Source organism: Entelurus aequoreus, linkage group LG12 (assembly GCF_033978785.1).
Source record: "Entelurus aequoreus isolate RoL-2023_Sb linkage group LG12, RoL_Eaeq_v1.1, whole genome shotgun sequence".
Taxonomy (NCBI): domain Eukaryota; kingdom Metazoa; phylum Chordata; class Actinopteri; order Syngnathiformes; family Syngnathidae; genus Entelurus; species Entelurus aequoreus.
In genome coordinates this window covers 57,403,845-57,421,344 of record NC_084742.1, presented here as the reverse complement: position 1 = coordinate 57,421,344, position 17,500 = coordinate 57,403,845, and the positions used below count along the sequence as shown (strand labels likewise).

Here is a 17,500-nt window from a genome sequence, read left to right as displayed (position 1 = left end):
AGTAATGTTTTATAGTTTTTATGCTATTAACATTTTATACTTTTTATGTTAGTAACGTTTTATAATAGAGTAAGTTAAAAAAGTAAATGGCACAAATGAAAATGTGTACAGCAAAAATGAATATTTCAATATTAGCAATGACGAGGGGGCCAACTTCACAAGGGGGCCAACAATTTGTAGCAGGTGTGTGTGTGTGTGTGTTGGTCTGGACTTACCCCGATCTTCTGTGGCGAGCGCATGGGTACACTCTTCACCAAGCGCAGGTAAAAGGCCGCGGGGAGGATGAAGATGAGCATGGTGGCTGCCGAGGAACCTGACCCGGCAAAAAGAAGGTATGAGGCGCAGCTGCAACATTTGCTTATACTCATATTACCTACAAGCCCCTACTTTTTTCCAACGCTTTGAACCCCGCTGCTTAAAAAACGGTGCGGCTAAATTATGGATTTTTCTTCGCTGACGGCCATACTGCAAATAGTAAGCAAATACACTGAAAAGGTGTGTTATTGTTTGTGCTATGGCGCCATCTTTTGGACGAGTTTGCTCACTACAGTATCCTTCCATTCAGTGCTTTCCACCGGAAGTACAAGTGCCGTTCTGTCTTCTAGCCGTCTACTTATATGGATTCTTTATTCATCACTCCAAGCAACGTTTGTAAGTTTTACAATATAACTAAAACAATTCTTACTTACTAAACTATCCCATGTGTGATGTCTGTAGGAGTGTTTTCATGCGTATTTGTACGTTCTATTGTAATGTAATGACGCTAGCATCATTAGCATTAGCTAACAGGTTTACAAGTGTCTGTGTTAGTATCATTAACTTACAATGGCATTCTTTTTGTATTGTTTCACTTTCACAAATTCCTCAGTAAATTCACCAAAACGTCACCGTGGAGTTATTGAGTCTGTTTAGCTGATTGGAGAGCTAGCTTGCGCAGCTAGTGGGTCCATGACGAGGACGTCTGTTTTGTTTGATCATCCGTTTTACTGCCCGTGTTGCAGACACTGTTTGGAAACAATGAAGGTATGTAAATTCACATTTAAAAAATATTTCTGTGTAAATAACTTATTCCACAAAGCATATATCTGCGATTTATAGTCCGGTGCGGCTTATATGGAAGAAATATTTTTTATAGAGATGTCCGATAATGGCTTTTGTACCGATATCCGATATTGGGTTTGGTGGTAGCGTCCCGGAAGAGTTAGTGCTGCAAGGGGTTCTGGGTATTTGTTCTGTTGTGTTTATGTTGTGTTACGGTGCGGATGTTCTCCCGAAATGTGTTTGTCATTCTTGTTTGGTGTGGGTTCACAGTGTGGCGCATATTTGTAACAGTGTTAAAGTTGTTTTTACGGCCACCCTCAGTGTGACCTGTATGGCTGTTGACCAAGTATGCGTTGCATTCACTTAAGTGTGTGTAGAAGCCGCATACATTATGTGACTGGGCCGACACGCTGTTTGTATGGAGTAAAAGTGGATGTGACGACAGGTTGTAGAGGACGCTAAAGGCAGTGCCTTTAAGACACGCCCCCAATAATGTTGCCCTGGTGGAAATCGGGAGAATGGGTTGCCCCGGGAGATTTTCGGGAGGGGCACTGAAATTTGGGAGTCTCCCGGGAAAATCGGGAGGTTGAAACCGATACCGATCATTTCCGATATTACATTTTAAAGCCCGATACCGATCATTTCCGATATTACATTTTAAAGCGTTTATTGGCCGATAATCCGATATTATCGGCCATCTCTAATTTTTTACTTTGAAAATGTAGTTGGTTGAGCCCTATTGTCCGGAAAATATGTTACTTGGTATTTGAAAAAAGTAGAAATGCAATCTTTCCCTTTTATTGGTATGAACTAATTTGTCTAAACGTTGAGGGTCTTTCTGGTCACGTCTGCTCATTATCGTCTTGCAGCTTCTAACACTTGACGTTTCCCCCCCCTTTTTGAACTGCACTCACACCACCTGCGGCCTGAAGCTGCTAATGTGTGTGTGTGTGTGTGTGTGTGTGTGTGTGTGTGTGTGTGTGTGTGTGTGTGTGTGTGTGTGTGTGTGTGTGTGTGTGTGTGTGTGTGTGTGTGTGTGTGTGTGTGTGTGTGTGTGCTCACCGATGAAGCCGAAGATGTCCCGGATGGTGGGGACGAAGATGACCAGCATGTTGTTGAAGGCCAAGATGGCGGCGGCGATGATCATGTGGCGAGCCCAGCTGAACCCTCGCCCGCTGAACAGCAAGGTGGTGATGGAGGAGCGGATCTGTGGGGTGGAAGACATTTATTTAGTCCCTTTGACTGGACATGATGAGGAGACATGAAGGAGTCATGCAGGACTCATGAAGGAGTCATAAAGGAGACATGAAGGAGTCATGAAGGAGACATGAGGAGTCTAAAGGAGTCATGAAGGACACATGAAGGAGTCATGAAGGAGAGAAGCGACATGAAGGAGACATGAAGTCATGAAGGAGTCATGAAGGAGAGAAGCGACATGAAGGAGACATGAAGTCATGAAGGGAGACATGAAGTCATGAAGGAGTCATGAAGGAGACATGAGGAGTCTGAAGGAGTCATGAAGGACACATGAAGGAGTCATGAAGGAGAGAAGCGACATGAAGGAGACATGAAGTCATGAAGGGAGACATGAAGGAGACATGAAGTCATGAAGGAGTCATGAAAGAGTCACGAGGGAGACATGAAGGAGTCATGAGGGAGACATGAAGTAGTCATGAGGGAGACATGAAGGAGTCATGAAGTAGTCATGAGGGAGTCATGAGGGAGTTATGAAGGAGTCATGAGGGAGGGAGTCATGAAGGACACATGAAGGAGTCATGAAGGAGACATGAAGGAGTCATGAAGGAGTCATGAGGGAGACATGAAGGAGTCATGAGGGAGTCATGAGGGAGACATGAAGGAGTCATGAAGGAGACATGAGGGAGACATGAAGGAGTCATGAGGGAGTCATGAAGGAGACATGAAGGAGTCATGAAGGAGTCATGAGGGAGTCATGAGGGAGACATGAAGGAGACATGAAGGAGTCATGAGGGAGTCATGAGGGAGACATGAAGGAGTCATGAAGGAGACATGAGGGAGTCATAAGGGAGTCATGAGGGAGACATATGAAGGAGACATGAGGGAGTCATGAAGGAGACACATGAAGGAGGAGACATATGAGGGAGACATGAAGGAGTCATGAGGAGACGTGAAGTGAGTCATGAAGGACACGAAGGAGTCATGAAGGGGTCATGAGGAGACATGAAGGGAGTCATGAAGGACATCATGAGGGAAGGATGAGACATGAAGGAGAGTCATGAAGGAGTCATGGGGGAGTCATGGGGGAGACATGAAGGAGATATGAGACACGAATGAGACTTGAAGGAGACACGAAGGGGTCATGAGGGAGTAAAGAGACATGAAGGAGTCATGAAAGAGTCATGAAGGAGACACAAAGGAGTCATGAAGGACACGAGTGAGTCATGAGGGAGTAAAGAGACATGAAGGAGACACAAAGGAGTCATGAAAGAGACATGAAGGAGAGTCATGAAGGAGTCACGAAGGAGAGTCATGAAGGAGACATGAAGGAGTCATGAAGGAGTCATGAAGGAGACACGAAGGAGACACGAAGGAGACACGAAGGAGTCACGAAGGAGACATGAAGGAGTCATGAAGGAGACATGGAGTCATGAAGGAGACACGAAGGAGACATGAAGGAGTCATGAAGGAGACATGAAGGAGAGTCATGGAGTCATGAAGGAGACATGGAGTCATGAAGGAGACATGGAGTCATGAAGGAGTCACGAAGTGAAGGAGTCATGAAGGAGACACGAAGGAGTCATGAAGGAGACACGGAGGAGTCATGAAGGAGACATGGAGTCATGAAGGAGACACGAAGGAGTCACGAAGGAGACACGAAGGAGTCACAAAGGAGTCACGAAGGAGACATAAAGGAGACATAAAGGAGAGTCATTAAGAAGACAGGGAGACATGAAGGAGTCATGAAGGAAGGAGACATGGAGTCATGAAGGAGTCATGAAGGAGACATGAAGGAGTCATGAAGACATGAAGGAGTCATGAAGGAGACATGGAGTCATGAAGGAGTCACGAAGAAGACATGAAGGAGTCATGGAGTCATGAAGGAAACATGAAGGAGTCACAAAGGAGACATGAAGGAGTCATGAAGGAGACATGGAGTCATGAAGGAGACATAAAGGAGTCATGAAGGAGTCCTAACAGTCTTTGAGAACAACTCAAATACAACGTTGAAACAACATACTATTTGACAACGTTTAATCAATGTTGGGTCGTGACCTTGAAATTTGGTCATTTTTTAAGATGTCTGACATCATTTTTTAAACCGTCCTCCACAGTGACCATTATGCAAACCACAAATGGTCACTGCAGAGGACGTTTCCCGCAAAAAAAAAACACAAAGTTGTTTAGCTCATTTTTAAAGGCAAACACCAGTCAAATGTTGGTGTTTGACGTACGCTCACGTTGCCATGCCAACATGTTGAAAAATGATATGATGATATCAAAGACTATTGTCTGAGTCTGATACATCCCGCTGTTACGTTGATATCAAAGACTATTGTCTGAGTCTGATACATCCCGCTGTTACGTTGATATCAAAGACTATTGTCTGAGTCTGATACATCCCGCTGTTACGTTGATATCAAAGACTATTGTCTGAGTCTGAAACATCCCGCTGTTACGTTGATATCAAAGACTATTGTCTGAGTCTGATACACCTAGCTGTTACGTTGATATCAAAGACTATTGTCTGATACATCCCGCTGTTACGTTGATATCAAAGACTATTGTATAAGTCTGATACATCCAGCTGTTACGTTGATATCAAAGACAATGGTCTAAGTCTGATACATCCAGCTGTTGTTGAGACTGCAGCACGTTATCGCAGTGACACGGTGTGATCACACGCTATCACTCGTCCAACATTCCCAGCGTCTGTATCGCATTCTCGCTGAGACGCCGCTGGCTCAAGCGGCCAGTGAGGGAAAGGTCGCCGTCGTCAGGTGCGGCCCAGGGAGAGGTTTAAGGATGCGGGTCTTGCGGGCGCCCATTCAAAAGGGATTATCTCCCGCCGTGCAAGGGAACTGGAGGGTTGCATCAGCCAGGCTGCGCCTTGGGGGGGCGGGCTTTAAGGCAACAGGAAGTGGGGGAGGCGTGTCTTTGTTTGCTTATCTTTCTTCTTACTGTGAGACAGGTACTGTGGGACAGGTACTGTGAGACAGGTACTGTGGGACAGGTACTGTGGGACAGGTACGGCCAGAAAAGTAACTTTCTTTATTCTCTCACACCCGCTTCAACAGGCGGGAGCAGGAAGAAAGACACTTTTCCACGCCCTTCATCGGGGGTTGCCGGGACAACGGGCAAGTTGCTAGAGAGAAGAAGTTCTGGAGATCTTGACAATCATTTATAAGCGGTTGCATAATTAGCTAGGAAAAGTGGAACCGGGACGATGCATTTCTCTCGGAGGCTCCAAACTATTTGGCACCCAACTGTCACTCCTTTGTAGCACCGTGTGGTATTTTCACTGCCCCTCCCCTCCCCTCACCCCACCCGTACACACCATGGGAATGTGGACGGACCGGTAGAAGTGGCAGAACCATCCAGAAGGTTGTTACCTAGCCTAAACACCATTAGCATCACTGATTCTTTTTGGTGCGTTCCGATCTCAAGACCACAGGAAGTATCTGTACGCCCGCCTGTAAAACGTCCTCTGCAGTGACCTTTGTGCAAACCACTAATGTCCACTGCGGAGGACGTTCTCCCACACAAAAAAGCCCTACGGGTGTATAAAAAGTCCACTTGTGTTCAAACCACAGTTGTTAGCGTTCTAATATTATTAGCATGATCCCTTTTTATTTTGGCTAGTTTTGCAGCACCTCAGATAAATGCTGCATGCTAACTTTTTTATTTGTAGCTGTATTTATAACACTTTTTTAGCTGTATTTTTAACACTTTTTTTAGCTGTATTTTTAACACTTTTTTAGCTGTATTTTTAACACTTTTGTGAGTGGGACCCTTATGGCCTCCAAGAATTTTAGTGTTTTGTTTTTTTAACTGTCAGGGCTCCAAAAAATTCATAACAAGCAAAATTGTTATGAAGTACTGACATATTTAATTCCACATCAAATATTCCACTGTGAAATATATATTTTTTTAGAATATATTGCATTTTTTTGTGTTTTTACCATGTAAAGAACAGTTGTTTTTTTGTTTTTTGTTTTTTTATAAAACAAATTTAAAAAAAACTATACATATATATATATACATATATATATATATATATATATACATATATATATATATATATATATATATATATATATATATATATATATATATATATATATATATATATATATATATATATATATATATATATATTTAAAAAAAAAAAATTCTAAAGTTGATTTTGAGAGTTAAACTTTGAAGGTGTACAAAAACAACTATTCAATTTTTTTTAGAATATATTGCATTTTTACCATGTAAAAAACAACGTTTTTTTTTGTTTTTTTTTACAAAACAAGCATAAAACAAATTAAAAAACCTATATAAAAATAAAAATTCTGAAGTTGATTTTGAGAGTTAAACTTTGATGGTGTAAAAAAAACAAAAAAAACTAATTTATTATTTATTTTGTAACACTTCTGTGAGTGGGGTTCTTTTGGTCCCCAAGAATTTTAGTGGCATTTTTTTAAACTGTCATTGCCCATAAAAATAATAATGAATTAAAATGAATGTTGTTATGAATTATTGAACTATTTAATTCACATCAAATATTCTACTTTGAAATATTTTTTTTTTTTTTAGAATATATTGCATTTTTTTTGTGTTTTCACAATGTAAAAAGCAACGTTTTTTGTTTTTGTTTTGTTTTACAAAACAAAAATAAAACAAATTAAAAAAAACCTATATCAAAAAAAATAATTCTGAAGTTGATTTTGAGAGTTAAAATTTGATGGTGTAAAAAAAAACTAATGTATTATTTATTTTTTAACACTTTTGTGAGTGGGGTTCTTTTGGTCCCCAATATTTTTAGTGGCATTTTTAAAAAAATGTTATTGCTCATAAAAATAATAATGAATTATTGACTTATTTAATTCACATCAAATATTCCACTTTGAAATATATATATTTTTTTACCATATGTTGCATTTTTTGTGTTTTTACCGTGTAAAAAAAAATATTACAAAACAAGCATAAAACAAATTTTAAAAAACTATATAAAAAAAATTACAAATTCTGAAGTTGATTTTGAGAATTAAACTTTGATGGTGTAAAAAAACAGCTAATGTGTTATTTATTTTTTAACACTTTTGTGAGTGGGGTCCTTTTGGTCCCCAAAGAATTTTAGTGGCATTTTTTTTAAACTGTCATTGCTCATAAAAGCTTTTTAATTAAGTCTGTACGTTTATACCTAAAAATTATTGATTTTGGATACTTGCCGCCATCCTCAGAAGTATGCTAATGTCTTATTGAGTCTGTTTAGCTGATTGGAGAGCTAGCTCGCGCAGCTAGCGGGTCCATGACGATGACTTCTGTTTTGTTTGATCAGCCGTTTTACTGCCTTGTTACAGACACCGTTTGGAATAAACATTTACAGAATATTTCTGTGTAAAAAAGTCATTTCACAACGTTTATATCTGCGACTTATAGTCTGGTGCGGCTAATATAAGGGAAAGTATTTCTAAAGTTTAGTGGGTGTGGCTTATATAGCGGTGCACTCCTTGGTCTGCAAAATACAGTCATTGAATTTGGTGATTTGTCAGGATCACAATTAGAAGTTGGACGTAGCATGAGCTATAATGTTTATAAAAGGATGTTTGTGGGCACAAAGGTAGTGGGCTCTCATCAGCCGGAGCCTGAGAACTGGGGCAGGGGGGCCTCCGTGTAAAGCCCCCTCATAATGCACTGAATCCCAGCAAAGCCCTGTGTGAGCCATCCATCACGTGACTACACCCCGTCTAAACACACGTGTGTGTGTGTGTGTGTGTGTGTGTGTGTGTGTGTGTGTGTGTGTGTGTGTGTGTGTGTGTGTGTGTGTGTGTGTGTGTGTGTGTGTTTGTGTGTGTGTGTGTGTATATACCACTTCTGCTGGCAGACACAGCTAACGTTAATCTCTCGCTGAAGGTCGGCGGGCACAATGAACGTCGGGGGGAGTCGAGGCTTGCAGGTTCTCAAATGTCAGGTGGAAAGTTGGCTGCTCTCCACGTTGAAGGTGATGTGTAACACTTAATATATATCACCTCCCTCATTTAGAAGAAAAGCACATTTATAGCTAAAACTTTCTTCATGTCTTCATGCACTTACGCAAAATGTTCATGTTTTCAGGGGTTTTTTTTCACACACTTTGGGAAAAAAAGTCTTCCAAACCCACAGGAGCCTGACAAAATATGCTCTAGTCACACACACACATTCTATAAACACTATTAAAGAAAAAAAAAAAGGTGAAATGTAACAAGAAAAAGTTGCAATGTTCACTAATAACACAAAGTTGTCATGCAGGCTGTTGTTTTCTTTAAAACTGTCATTGCTCAAAACATAATAATGCATCAAAATCAATGTTATGAATTATTGACATATTCAAGGCTCCAGTTACTTCCCATCAAATATTTTGTAGGGGGAAATATTGTGCATTTTCTGTGTTTATCATAAAAAAACTCAATTTTCTTTGACAAAAATGTAATGTAATAAAATCTTGGATAGATCTAAAGTTGATGCAGAGAATTAAGCGTTGAAAGTAAACACATTTATTATTTATACTTTATTTTTAACACTTTTATGACTCCACTTTAGGTCCAATAATTTTAGTAGGATTTTTTTTGCTTAAAATCAATGTTATGAATTATTGACATATTCAAGGCTCCAGTTACTTCCCATCAAATATTTTGTAGGGGGGAAATATTGCGCATTTTCTGTGTTTATCATAAAAAAACTAAATTTTCTTTGACAAAAATGTAATGTAATAACTTGTAATGGATGGATAGATCTAAAGTTGATGCAGAGAATTAAGTGTTGAAAGTAAAGAAATGTATTATTTATACTATATTTTTAACACTTTTATGAGTCCACTTTAGGCCCAATAATTTTAGTGGGATTTTTTTTTTTTAAACGGTCATTGCTCAAAAAAGAATAATGAAATCAATAATGTTATTAATTGTTTATCTATTTAATGCTCCAATTACTTTGGGAAATATTGCATATTTTGTGTTTTTGGCATAAAAAAACAATGTTTTCTTTGACATAAAGGGCATAAAACAAATAAGTATGACTTTTTCTTTAAAACTGTCATTGCTCAAAACATAATAATGCATCAAAATCAATGTTGTTATGAATTATTGACATATTCAAGGCTCCAATTACTCCCCATCAAATATTTTGTAGGGGGGAAATATTGCGTATTTTCTGTTTATCATAAAAAAACAAAGTTTTCTTTGACAAAAATGTAATGTAATAAAAACTTGTAATGGATGGATGGATCTAAAGTTGATGCAGAGAATTAAGTGTTGAAAGTAAAGAAATGTATTATTTATACTTTATTTTTAACACTTTTATGAGTCCACTTTAGGCCCAATAATTTTAGTGGGATTTTTTTTTTTTAAACGGTCATTGCTCAAAAAAGAGTAATGAAATCAATAATGTTATTAATTGTTTATCTATGTAATGCTCCAATTACTTTGGGAAATATTGCATATTTTGTGTTTTTGGCATAAAAAAACAATGTTTTCTTTGACATAAAGGGCATAAAACAAATAAGTATGACTTTTTCTTTAAAAACTGTCATTGCTCAAAACATAATAATGCATCAAAATCAATGTTGTTATGAATTATTGACATATTCAAGGCTCCAATTACTTCTCATCAAATATTTTGTAGGGGGGAAATATAGCATATTTTCTGTGTTTACCATAAAAAAACAAAGTTTTCTTTGATAAAAATGTAATGTAATAAAAACTTGTAATGGATGGATGGATCTAAAGTTGATCCAGAGACTTAAGTGTTGAAAGTCAACAAAAGTATTATTTATACTTTATTTTTTAACACTTTTATGAGTCCACTTTGGGCCCAATAATTTTAGTAGGATTTTTTTTTAAACGGTCATTGCTCAAAAAAGAATAATGAATTAAAGTCGATGATGTTATTAATTGTTTATCTATTTAATGCTCCAATTACTTTGGGAAATATTGCATATTTTGTGTTTTTGGCATAAAAAGCCCCAATGTTTTCTTTGACGTAAAGGGCATAAAACAAATAAGTATGACTCTTTTTTTTTTAAAACTATCATTGCTCAAAAAATAGTAATGAATCAAAATCAATGTTGTTATGAATTATTGACATATTTAATTCCAAATATTCCACTTTAAAATATTTCCTTTTAGAATATATTGCATTTTTCTGTGTTTTCACCATGTAAAAAAACGAAGTTTTTTTCCCCCGACAAAACTAGCTTAAAACCTATAAAAAAAAATAATTTAAAAACTTTTAATAGACTGATTTGAAGTTAATCTTGAGAGTTAAACTTTGAAGGTGTAAAAAAACTAATGTATTATTTATTTTGAACACTTTTATGAGTGGGGCCTTTTGGTCCCCAAGAATTTTAGTGGGATTTCGCCATAAAAAAACTGGGTTTTGACAAAAACATAAAATATGTTTTTATACCAACACATAGACCTAAACTTGATCCAAAATAATTAAGACTAGAATAAAAATGTTAAAAAAAGACTTATTTTTAATAAATAGCTTTCTTTTTTTCTTTTTTTTTTACAAAAAGGGCTTAAAACAACAAACATTAAAATACTAATAATGTATAATCGACTGATAGTTCTAAAGTTGATCTTGAGATTTAAGCGTTGAAGGAAAAAAAAACCCTCAAAACTAATGTATGATGTATTTTTAACACTTTTATGAGTGGGACCCTTTTGGGTCCACAAGAATTTTAGTGGCATTTTTCTTTTACTGTCATTGCTCAAAAAAATAATAATGAATTACAATCAATGTTGTTATGAATTATTGACACATCAAATATTCTACTTTGAAATATTTTCTTTTAGAATATATTGCATTTTTTGTGTTTTTACCATGTAAAAAACTAAGTTTTTTTTTTTTTTTTTTACAAAACAGGCTTAAAATAAATTAAAAAAAACCTATTAAAAAAAACAACTATGAAGTTGATTTTGACAGTTAAACTTTGAAGATGTAAAAAAGACTTAATGTATTATTTAACACTTTTGTGAGTGGGGCCCTTCTGGTCTCCAAGAATTTTAGCGGCATTTTTTTTTTAACCGTCATTGCTCAAAAACATAATAATGAATTAAAATCAATGTTGTTATCAATTATTGACATATTTAATTCACATGAAATATTCCACTTTGAAGATGTAAAATAGACATAATAATGTATGATGTATTCTTAACACTTTTTTATGAGTGGGACCCTTTTGGGTCCACAAGAATTTTAGTGCCATTTTTTTTAAAACTGTCATTAATAATGAATTACAATCAATGTTGTTATGAATTATTGACATATTTAATTAACATAAAATATTCCACTTTAAAATATTTTCTTTTAGAATATATTGCATTTTTTGTGTTTTTACCGTGTAAAAAAACAAGATTTTTTTTAACAAAAGGGCATAAAACAAATAAAAAAACCTATTAAAAAGAAAATTGAAAAAAATTTGAAGTTGATTTTGAGAGTTAAACTTTTAAGGTGTAAAATAGACAAATGTATGATGTATTTTTAACACTTTTATGAGTGGGACCCTTTTGGGTCCACAAGAATTTTAGTGGCATTTTTTTTAAACTGTCATTGCTCAAAAAATAATAATGAATTAAAAACAATGTTATCAATTATTGACATATTTAATTCACATCAAATATTACACTTTGAAATATTTTCTTTTAGAATATATTGCATTTTTTGTGTTGTTACCATGTAAAAAACTAAGTCGTTTTTTTGACAAAACGGGCATAAAACAAATTTAAAAAAACTATTAAAAAAAAAAAAAAAATTCTGAAGTTGATTTTGACAGTTAAACTTTGAAGGTGTAAAAAAGACTAATGTATTATTTATTATTTAACACTTTTGTGAGTGGGGCCCTTTTGGTCTCCAAAAATTTTAGTGGCATTTTTATTTTGAACTGTCATTGCTCATAAACATAATAATGAATTAAAATCAATGTTGTTATGAATTATTGCATATTTAATTCACATAAAATATTACACTTTGAAATATTTTCTTTTAGAATATATTGCATTTTTTGTATTTTTACAGTGTAAAAAACTAAGATTTTTTTTTTAACAAAAGGCAAAAAAACCTATTAAAAAAATTGAAGTTGATTTTGAGAGTTAAACTTTTAAGGTGTAAAATAGACAAATGTATGATGTATATTTAACACTTTTATGAGTGGGACCCTTTTGGGTCCACAATAATTTTAGTGGCATTTTTTTAAAACTGGCATTGCTCAAAAAAATAATAATGAATTAAAAACAATGTTATCAATTATTGACATATTTAATTCACATCAAATATTACACTTTGAAATATTTTCTTTTAGAATATATTGCATTTTTTGTGTTGTTACAATGTAAAAAACTAAGTTGTTTTTTTTTGACAAAACGGGTATCAAACAAATAAAAAAACCTATTAAAAAAAATAAAAATTCTGAAGTTGATTTTGACAGTTAAACTTTGAAGGTGTAAAAAAGACTAATGTATTATTTATTATTTAACACTTTTGTGAGTGGGGCCCTTTTGGTCTCCAAGAATTTTAGTGGCATTTTTCTTTTTAACTGTCATTGCTCATAAACATAATAATGAATTAAAATCAATGTTGTTATGAATTATTGACATATTTAATTCACATCAAATATTCCACTTTAAAAAACTTGTGGGAAAATATTGCATATTTTGTTCGCCATAAAAAAACAGGGATTTGACAAAAAGGCATAAAACTAAACAAAAAAACTTTATATCAACAGATTAACCCAAAGTTGAGCTAAAGATTGAAGCTTTGAATTAAAACATGACTTATTTTTAACATTGTTATGACTGAGACTCAATTTCGTCTTCCTGGGCCAAAACTTGAGGGAGCTTAAAGGTGGAAAAAAAAAAAGTGTAATGTCTTTGTTTTGAAAATGAGAACGATGCAAATGGGCGCCAGGTGTTTGGGGACACACTGCATTGTTCTGACAACTCGTGACTCATGCCTAACAAGTTATGACTCACGGTCTTTCAGAGATTAGCAGGAAAATGTCTTCCTGGCACTGCTGAACATTTCTTCTGCCCTGCCCTTATTCCACACAGTAACATTTACATGTCAAATTGTTAGTTAAAACCATTACATTTTTATATTGTAGCAACGTTTAGTTTCATCCTCAGCCCCAAAAGCAGCTGCCAAGGTGGCACTTTTTCCACCGTCCCAGTAAACTTCCACTGAAACATAAACTGGAACATCCATGACTCATTTACAGCAGCGTCCCTCCCTGCTCCCTGACTAGCAGGATTCTGTCGCCATCTGGTGGCCTTCCGCGGTTACTACACCCACAAGAAACCCCATAAGAGGAAGGAGTGTGCGTATTGAGTGTAAATGACAAAATATGGATAATACATTTAATAATATTAATACCTATCCGTTGATTTAAAAGTTTACATTTTTATTATATTTTGTGCCCTTTTTTGGTCAAAGAAAAACATTTATTATGGTGGCAAAAATACAAAATGTGCAATATTTTCCCGCAAAAAATGTTCAATGTGAAATAATTGGAGCCTTAAAAAGGTCAATCATTTACAAAATAAATAAATAAAATGTGGATTTGTCAATGATTTACTTTAAAACCGGCATTGTTCAAAAAATACTGATAAATCCATTCATCCATCCATTCTCTACCGCTTGTCCCAAATCAATGTTATGGAAAGTATTTCCCCCCCAAAAAACATGAAGTGGAAAAAAAAGCATCCAGATGAAATGTATTGAGAAAATGCTGCAGTACACAAAGCTGCCAGCAGGCAGTTTTTTATTTTACTTTAAAACTGGCATTGCTCGAAAAATACTAATAAATCTATGTTATGAATTTTGTTCGGGGAAAAATATTGCATATTTTGGTTTCCCTTGACAAAAAGGGCATAACACAAACAATTTTTACAAATTAATAATGATCATAACCATTTGTGACCCACTTTTTTATTTATTTTTACGGCCTGCAGCACATTTGAAAAAGTATTTTCCAAAAAAAAAAAAGTGGAAAAAAAACAAATCCAGGTGAAATGTAGTGAGAAAATGCTGCAGTACACAAAGCTGCCAGCAGGCACTTTTTTTTATACTTTAAATCTGGCATTGCTAAAAAATACTAATAAATCAATGTTATGAATTTTGTTTGGGAAAAATATTGCATATTTTGTTTGCCATAAAAATAAAACCAGGTTTTCTTTGACAAAAAGGGCTAACACAAACAATAATAAAAATTAAAGATAAAATAATAATAGTCAATGGATAGATCTGAAGTTGATATGGAGATTTAAGCGTTGAAAGTAAAAAAGTTTGACTTAGTTTTAACACTTTTATGAGTCTAGAGTCCCCAATAATTTTAGTGGGGTTTTTTTGTTTTTTTATACTGTTATTGCTCAAACAATTAAAATTAGTTAAAATCAATGGTGTTATGAAATATATTAATTCAATTAAATAAATCATTGAGTGTGCGAATTGAGGGCTAAAATGGGATGGAACACTTCTTTTGGTTCTGCTCACTGACTAGCTGGCTTCTGTCGCCATCTGGTGGCCTTTCGCAGTTACTACACCCCGGAGAACCCCCATAAGACTGTATTGAGGGCTAAAAATGGGAGCTATCACTTCCTCTTGGTCAGCCCTAAATTTAGCTCGCGACCATATTAGGGAAGGAAATGCGTCCTATAATCACGTGTCGACACCGTAGTGTACATGTACAGTACGTACATATACTCTCTCGAGAGGGGCTGGACTCTCTTCCACACTGGCGTTGCCAACAGTGAGAGGCGACGAGCTGGGGTAGCAATTCTTGTTTCCCCCCAGCTCAGAGGCTGCACGTTGGAGTTCAACCCAGTGGACGGGAGGGTAGCTTCCCTCCACCTTCGGGTGGGGGGACGGATCCTGACTTTTGTTTGTGCTTACGCACCAAACAGCAGCTCAGAGTACCCACCCTTTTTGGATTCACTCGAGGGAGGTGATTCCCTTGTCCTACTGGGGGACTTCAACGCTCATGTTGGCAACGACAGTGAAACCTGGAGAGGCGTGATTGGGTAGAATGGCCGCCCGGATCTGAACACGAGTGGTGTTTTGTTATTGGACTTTTGTGCTCGTCATAGATTGTCCATAACGAACACCATGTTCAAACTTAAGGGTGTCCATATGTGCACTTGGCACCAGGACACCCTAGGCCGCAGTTCCATGATCGACTTTGTAGTTGTGTCATCGGATTTGCGGCCTCGTGTTTTGGACACTCGGGTGAAGAGAGGGGCGGAGCTTTCTACCGATCACCACCTGGTGGTGAGTTGGCTGCGATGGTGGTGGAGGATGCCGGACAGACCTGGCAGGCCCAAACGTAATGTGAGGGTCTCCTGGGAACGTCTGGCAGAGTCTCCTGTCAGAGAGAGTTTCAATTCCCACCTCCAGAAGAACTTTGAACATGTCACGAGGGAGGTGCTGGACATTGAGTCCGAATGGACCATGTTCCGCACCTCTATTGTCGAGGCGGCTGATTGGAGATGTGGCCGCAAGGTAGTTGGTGCCTGTCGTGGCGGTAATCCTAGAACCCGTTGGTGGACATCGGCGGTGAGGGATGCTGTCAAGCTGAATAAGGAGTCCTATCGGGTTCTTTTGGCTCATAGGACCCTGGAGGCAGCGGACATGTACCGACAGGCCAAGCGGTGTGCAGCTTCAGCGGTCGCAGAGGCAAAAACTCGGACATGGGAGGAGTTTGGGGTAGCCATGGAAAACGACTTCCGGACGGCTTCGAAGCGATTCTGGACCACCAGTGCACTGTCAACACCGTGTATGGTGAGGATGGTGTTCTACTGACCTCCACGGCGGATGTTGTGGATCGGTGGAGGGAATACTTCGAAGACCTCCTCAATCCCACCAACACGTCTTCCTATGAGGAAGCAGTGCCTGGGGAGTCTGTGGTGGGCTCTTCCATTTCTGGGGATGAGGTTGCTGAGGTAGTTAAAAAGCTCCTCGGTGGCAAGGCCCCGGGGGTGGATGAGACCCGCCCGGAGTTCCTTAACGCTCTGGATGCTGTGGGGCTGTCTTGGTTGACAAGACTCTGCAGCATCGCGTGGACATCGGGGGCGGTGCCTCTGGATTGGCAGACCGGGGTGGTGGTTCCTCTCTTTAAGAAGGGGAACAGGAGGGTGTGTTCCAACTATCGTGGGATCACACTCCTCAGCCTTCCCGGTAAGGTCTATTCAGGTGTACTGGAGAGGAGGCTACGCCTTATAGTCGAACCTCGGATTGAGGAGGAACAGTGTGGTTTTCGTCCTGGTCGTGGAACTGTGGACCAGCTCTATACTCTCGGCAGGGTCCCTGAGGGTGCATGGGAGTTTGCCCAACCAGTCTACATTAGCTTTGTGGACTTGGAGAAGGCATTTAACCGTGTCCCTCTGGAAGTCCTGTGGGGAGTGCTCAGAGAGTATGGGGTATCGGACTGTCTGATTGCGGCGGTCCGCTCCCTGTATGATCAGTGTCAGAGCTTGGTCCGCATTGCGGACACGTTTCCAGTGAGGGTTGGACTCCGCCAAGGCTGCCCTTTGTCACCCATTCTGTTCATAACTTTTATGGACAGAATTTCTAGGTGCAGTCAAGGCGTTGAGGGTATCTGGTTTGGTGGCTGCAGGATTAGGTGTCTGCTTTTTGCAGATGATGTGGTCCTGATGGCTTCATCTGGCCAGGATCTTTTTATCTATTTAGCTCATTCACGTAAGAGACTAGACGTATAAGATTTCATGGGATTTAGCGATTAGGAGTGACAGATTGTTTGGTAAACGAATAGCATGTTTTATATGTTATAGTTATTTGAAAGACTCTTACCATAATATGTTACGTTAACATACCAGGCACCTTCTCAGTTGGTTATGTATGCCTCATATAACGTACAGTTATTCAGCCTGTTGTTCACTATTCTTTATTTATTTGAAATTGCCTTTCAAATGTCTAATCTTGGTGTTGGCTTTTATCAAATACATTTCCCCCAAAAATGTGACTTATACTCCAGTGCGACTTATATGTTTTTTTCCCTCTTTATTATGCATTTTCGGCCGGTGCAGCTTATACTCTGGAGCGATTTATACTCCGAAAAATACGGTACATCATATGTTACCTCCGCATATTTTACTTAGTTTGGAACAGACTCGTCCACTAGAGGGCAGCACCACACAAAGAACCTGGTGACAGGCAGGACAATTACAGACTCGTCCACTAGAGGGCGACACTACATAAAGAACCTGGTGACAGGCAGGAC

The 17,500-nt window shown here is 37.6% G+C and overlaps 1 protein-coding gene across 2 annotated transcripts in view; it reads right to left on the bottom strand.

Annotated features, from left to right (window-relative positions):
* Positions 1-17,500, bottom strand: part of LOC133662366 (sodium-coupled neutral amino acid transporter 4-like) — a 140,175-nt gene that overhangs the window by 9,711 nt on the left and 112,964 nt on the right. For both annotated transcript variants that reach the window (XM_062066298.1, XM_062066297.1), the window contains exons 14-15: positions 2,104-2,248; positions 216-313 (exon numbers count right to left, since the gene is read on the bottom strand). In XM_062066298.1, the coding sequence (XP_061922282.1) occupies positions 216-313; positions 2,104-2,248 (243 nt within the window). The remainder of the gene's footprint in view (positions 1-215; positions 314-2,103; positions 2,249-17,500) is intronic.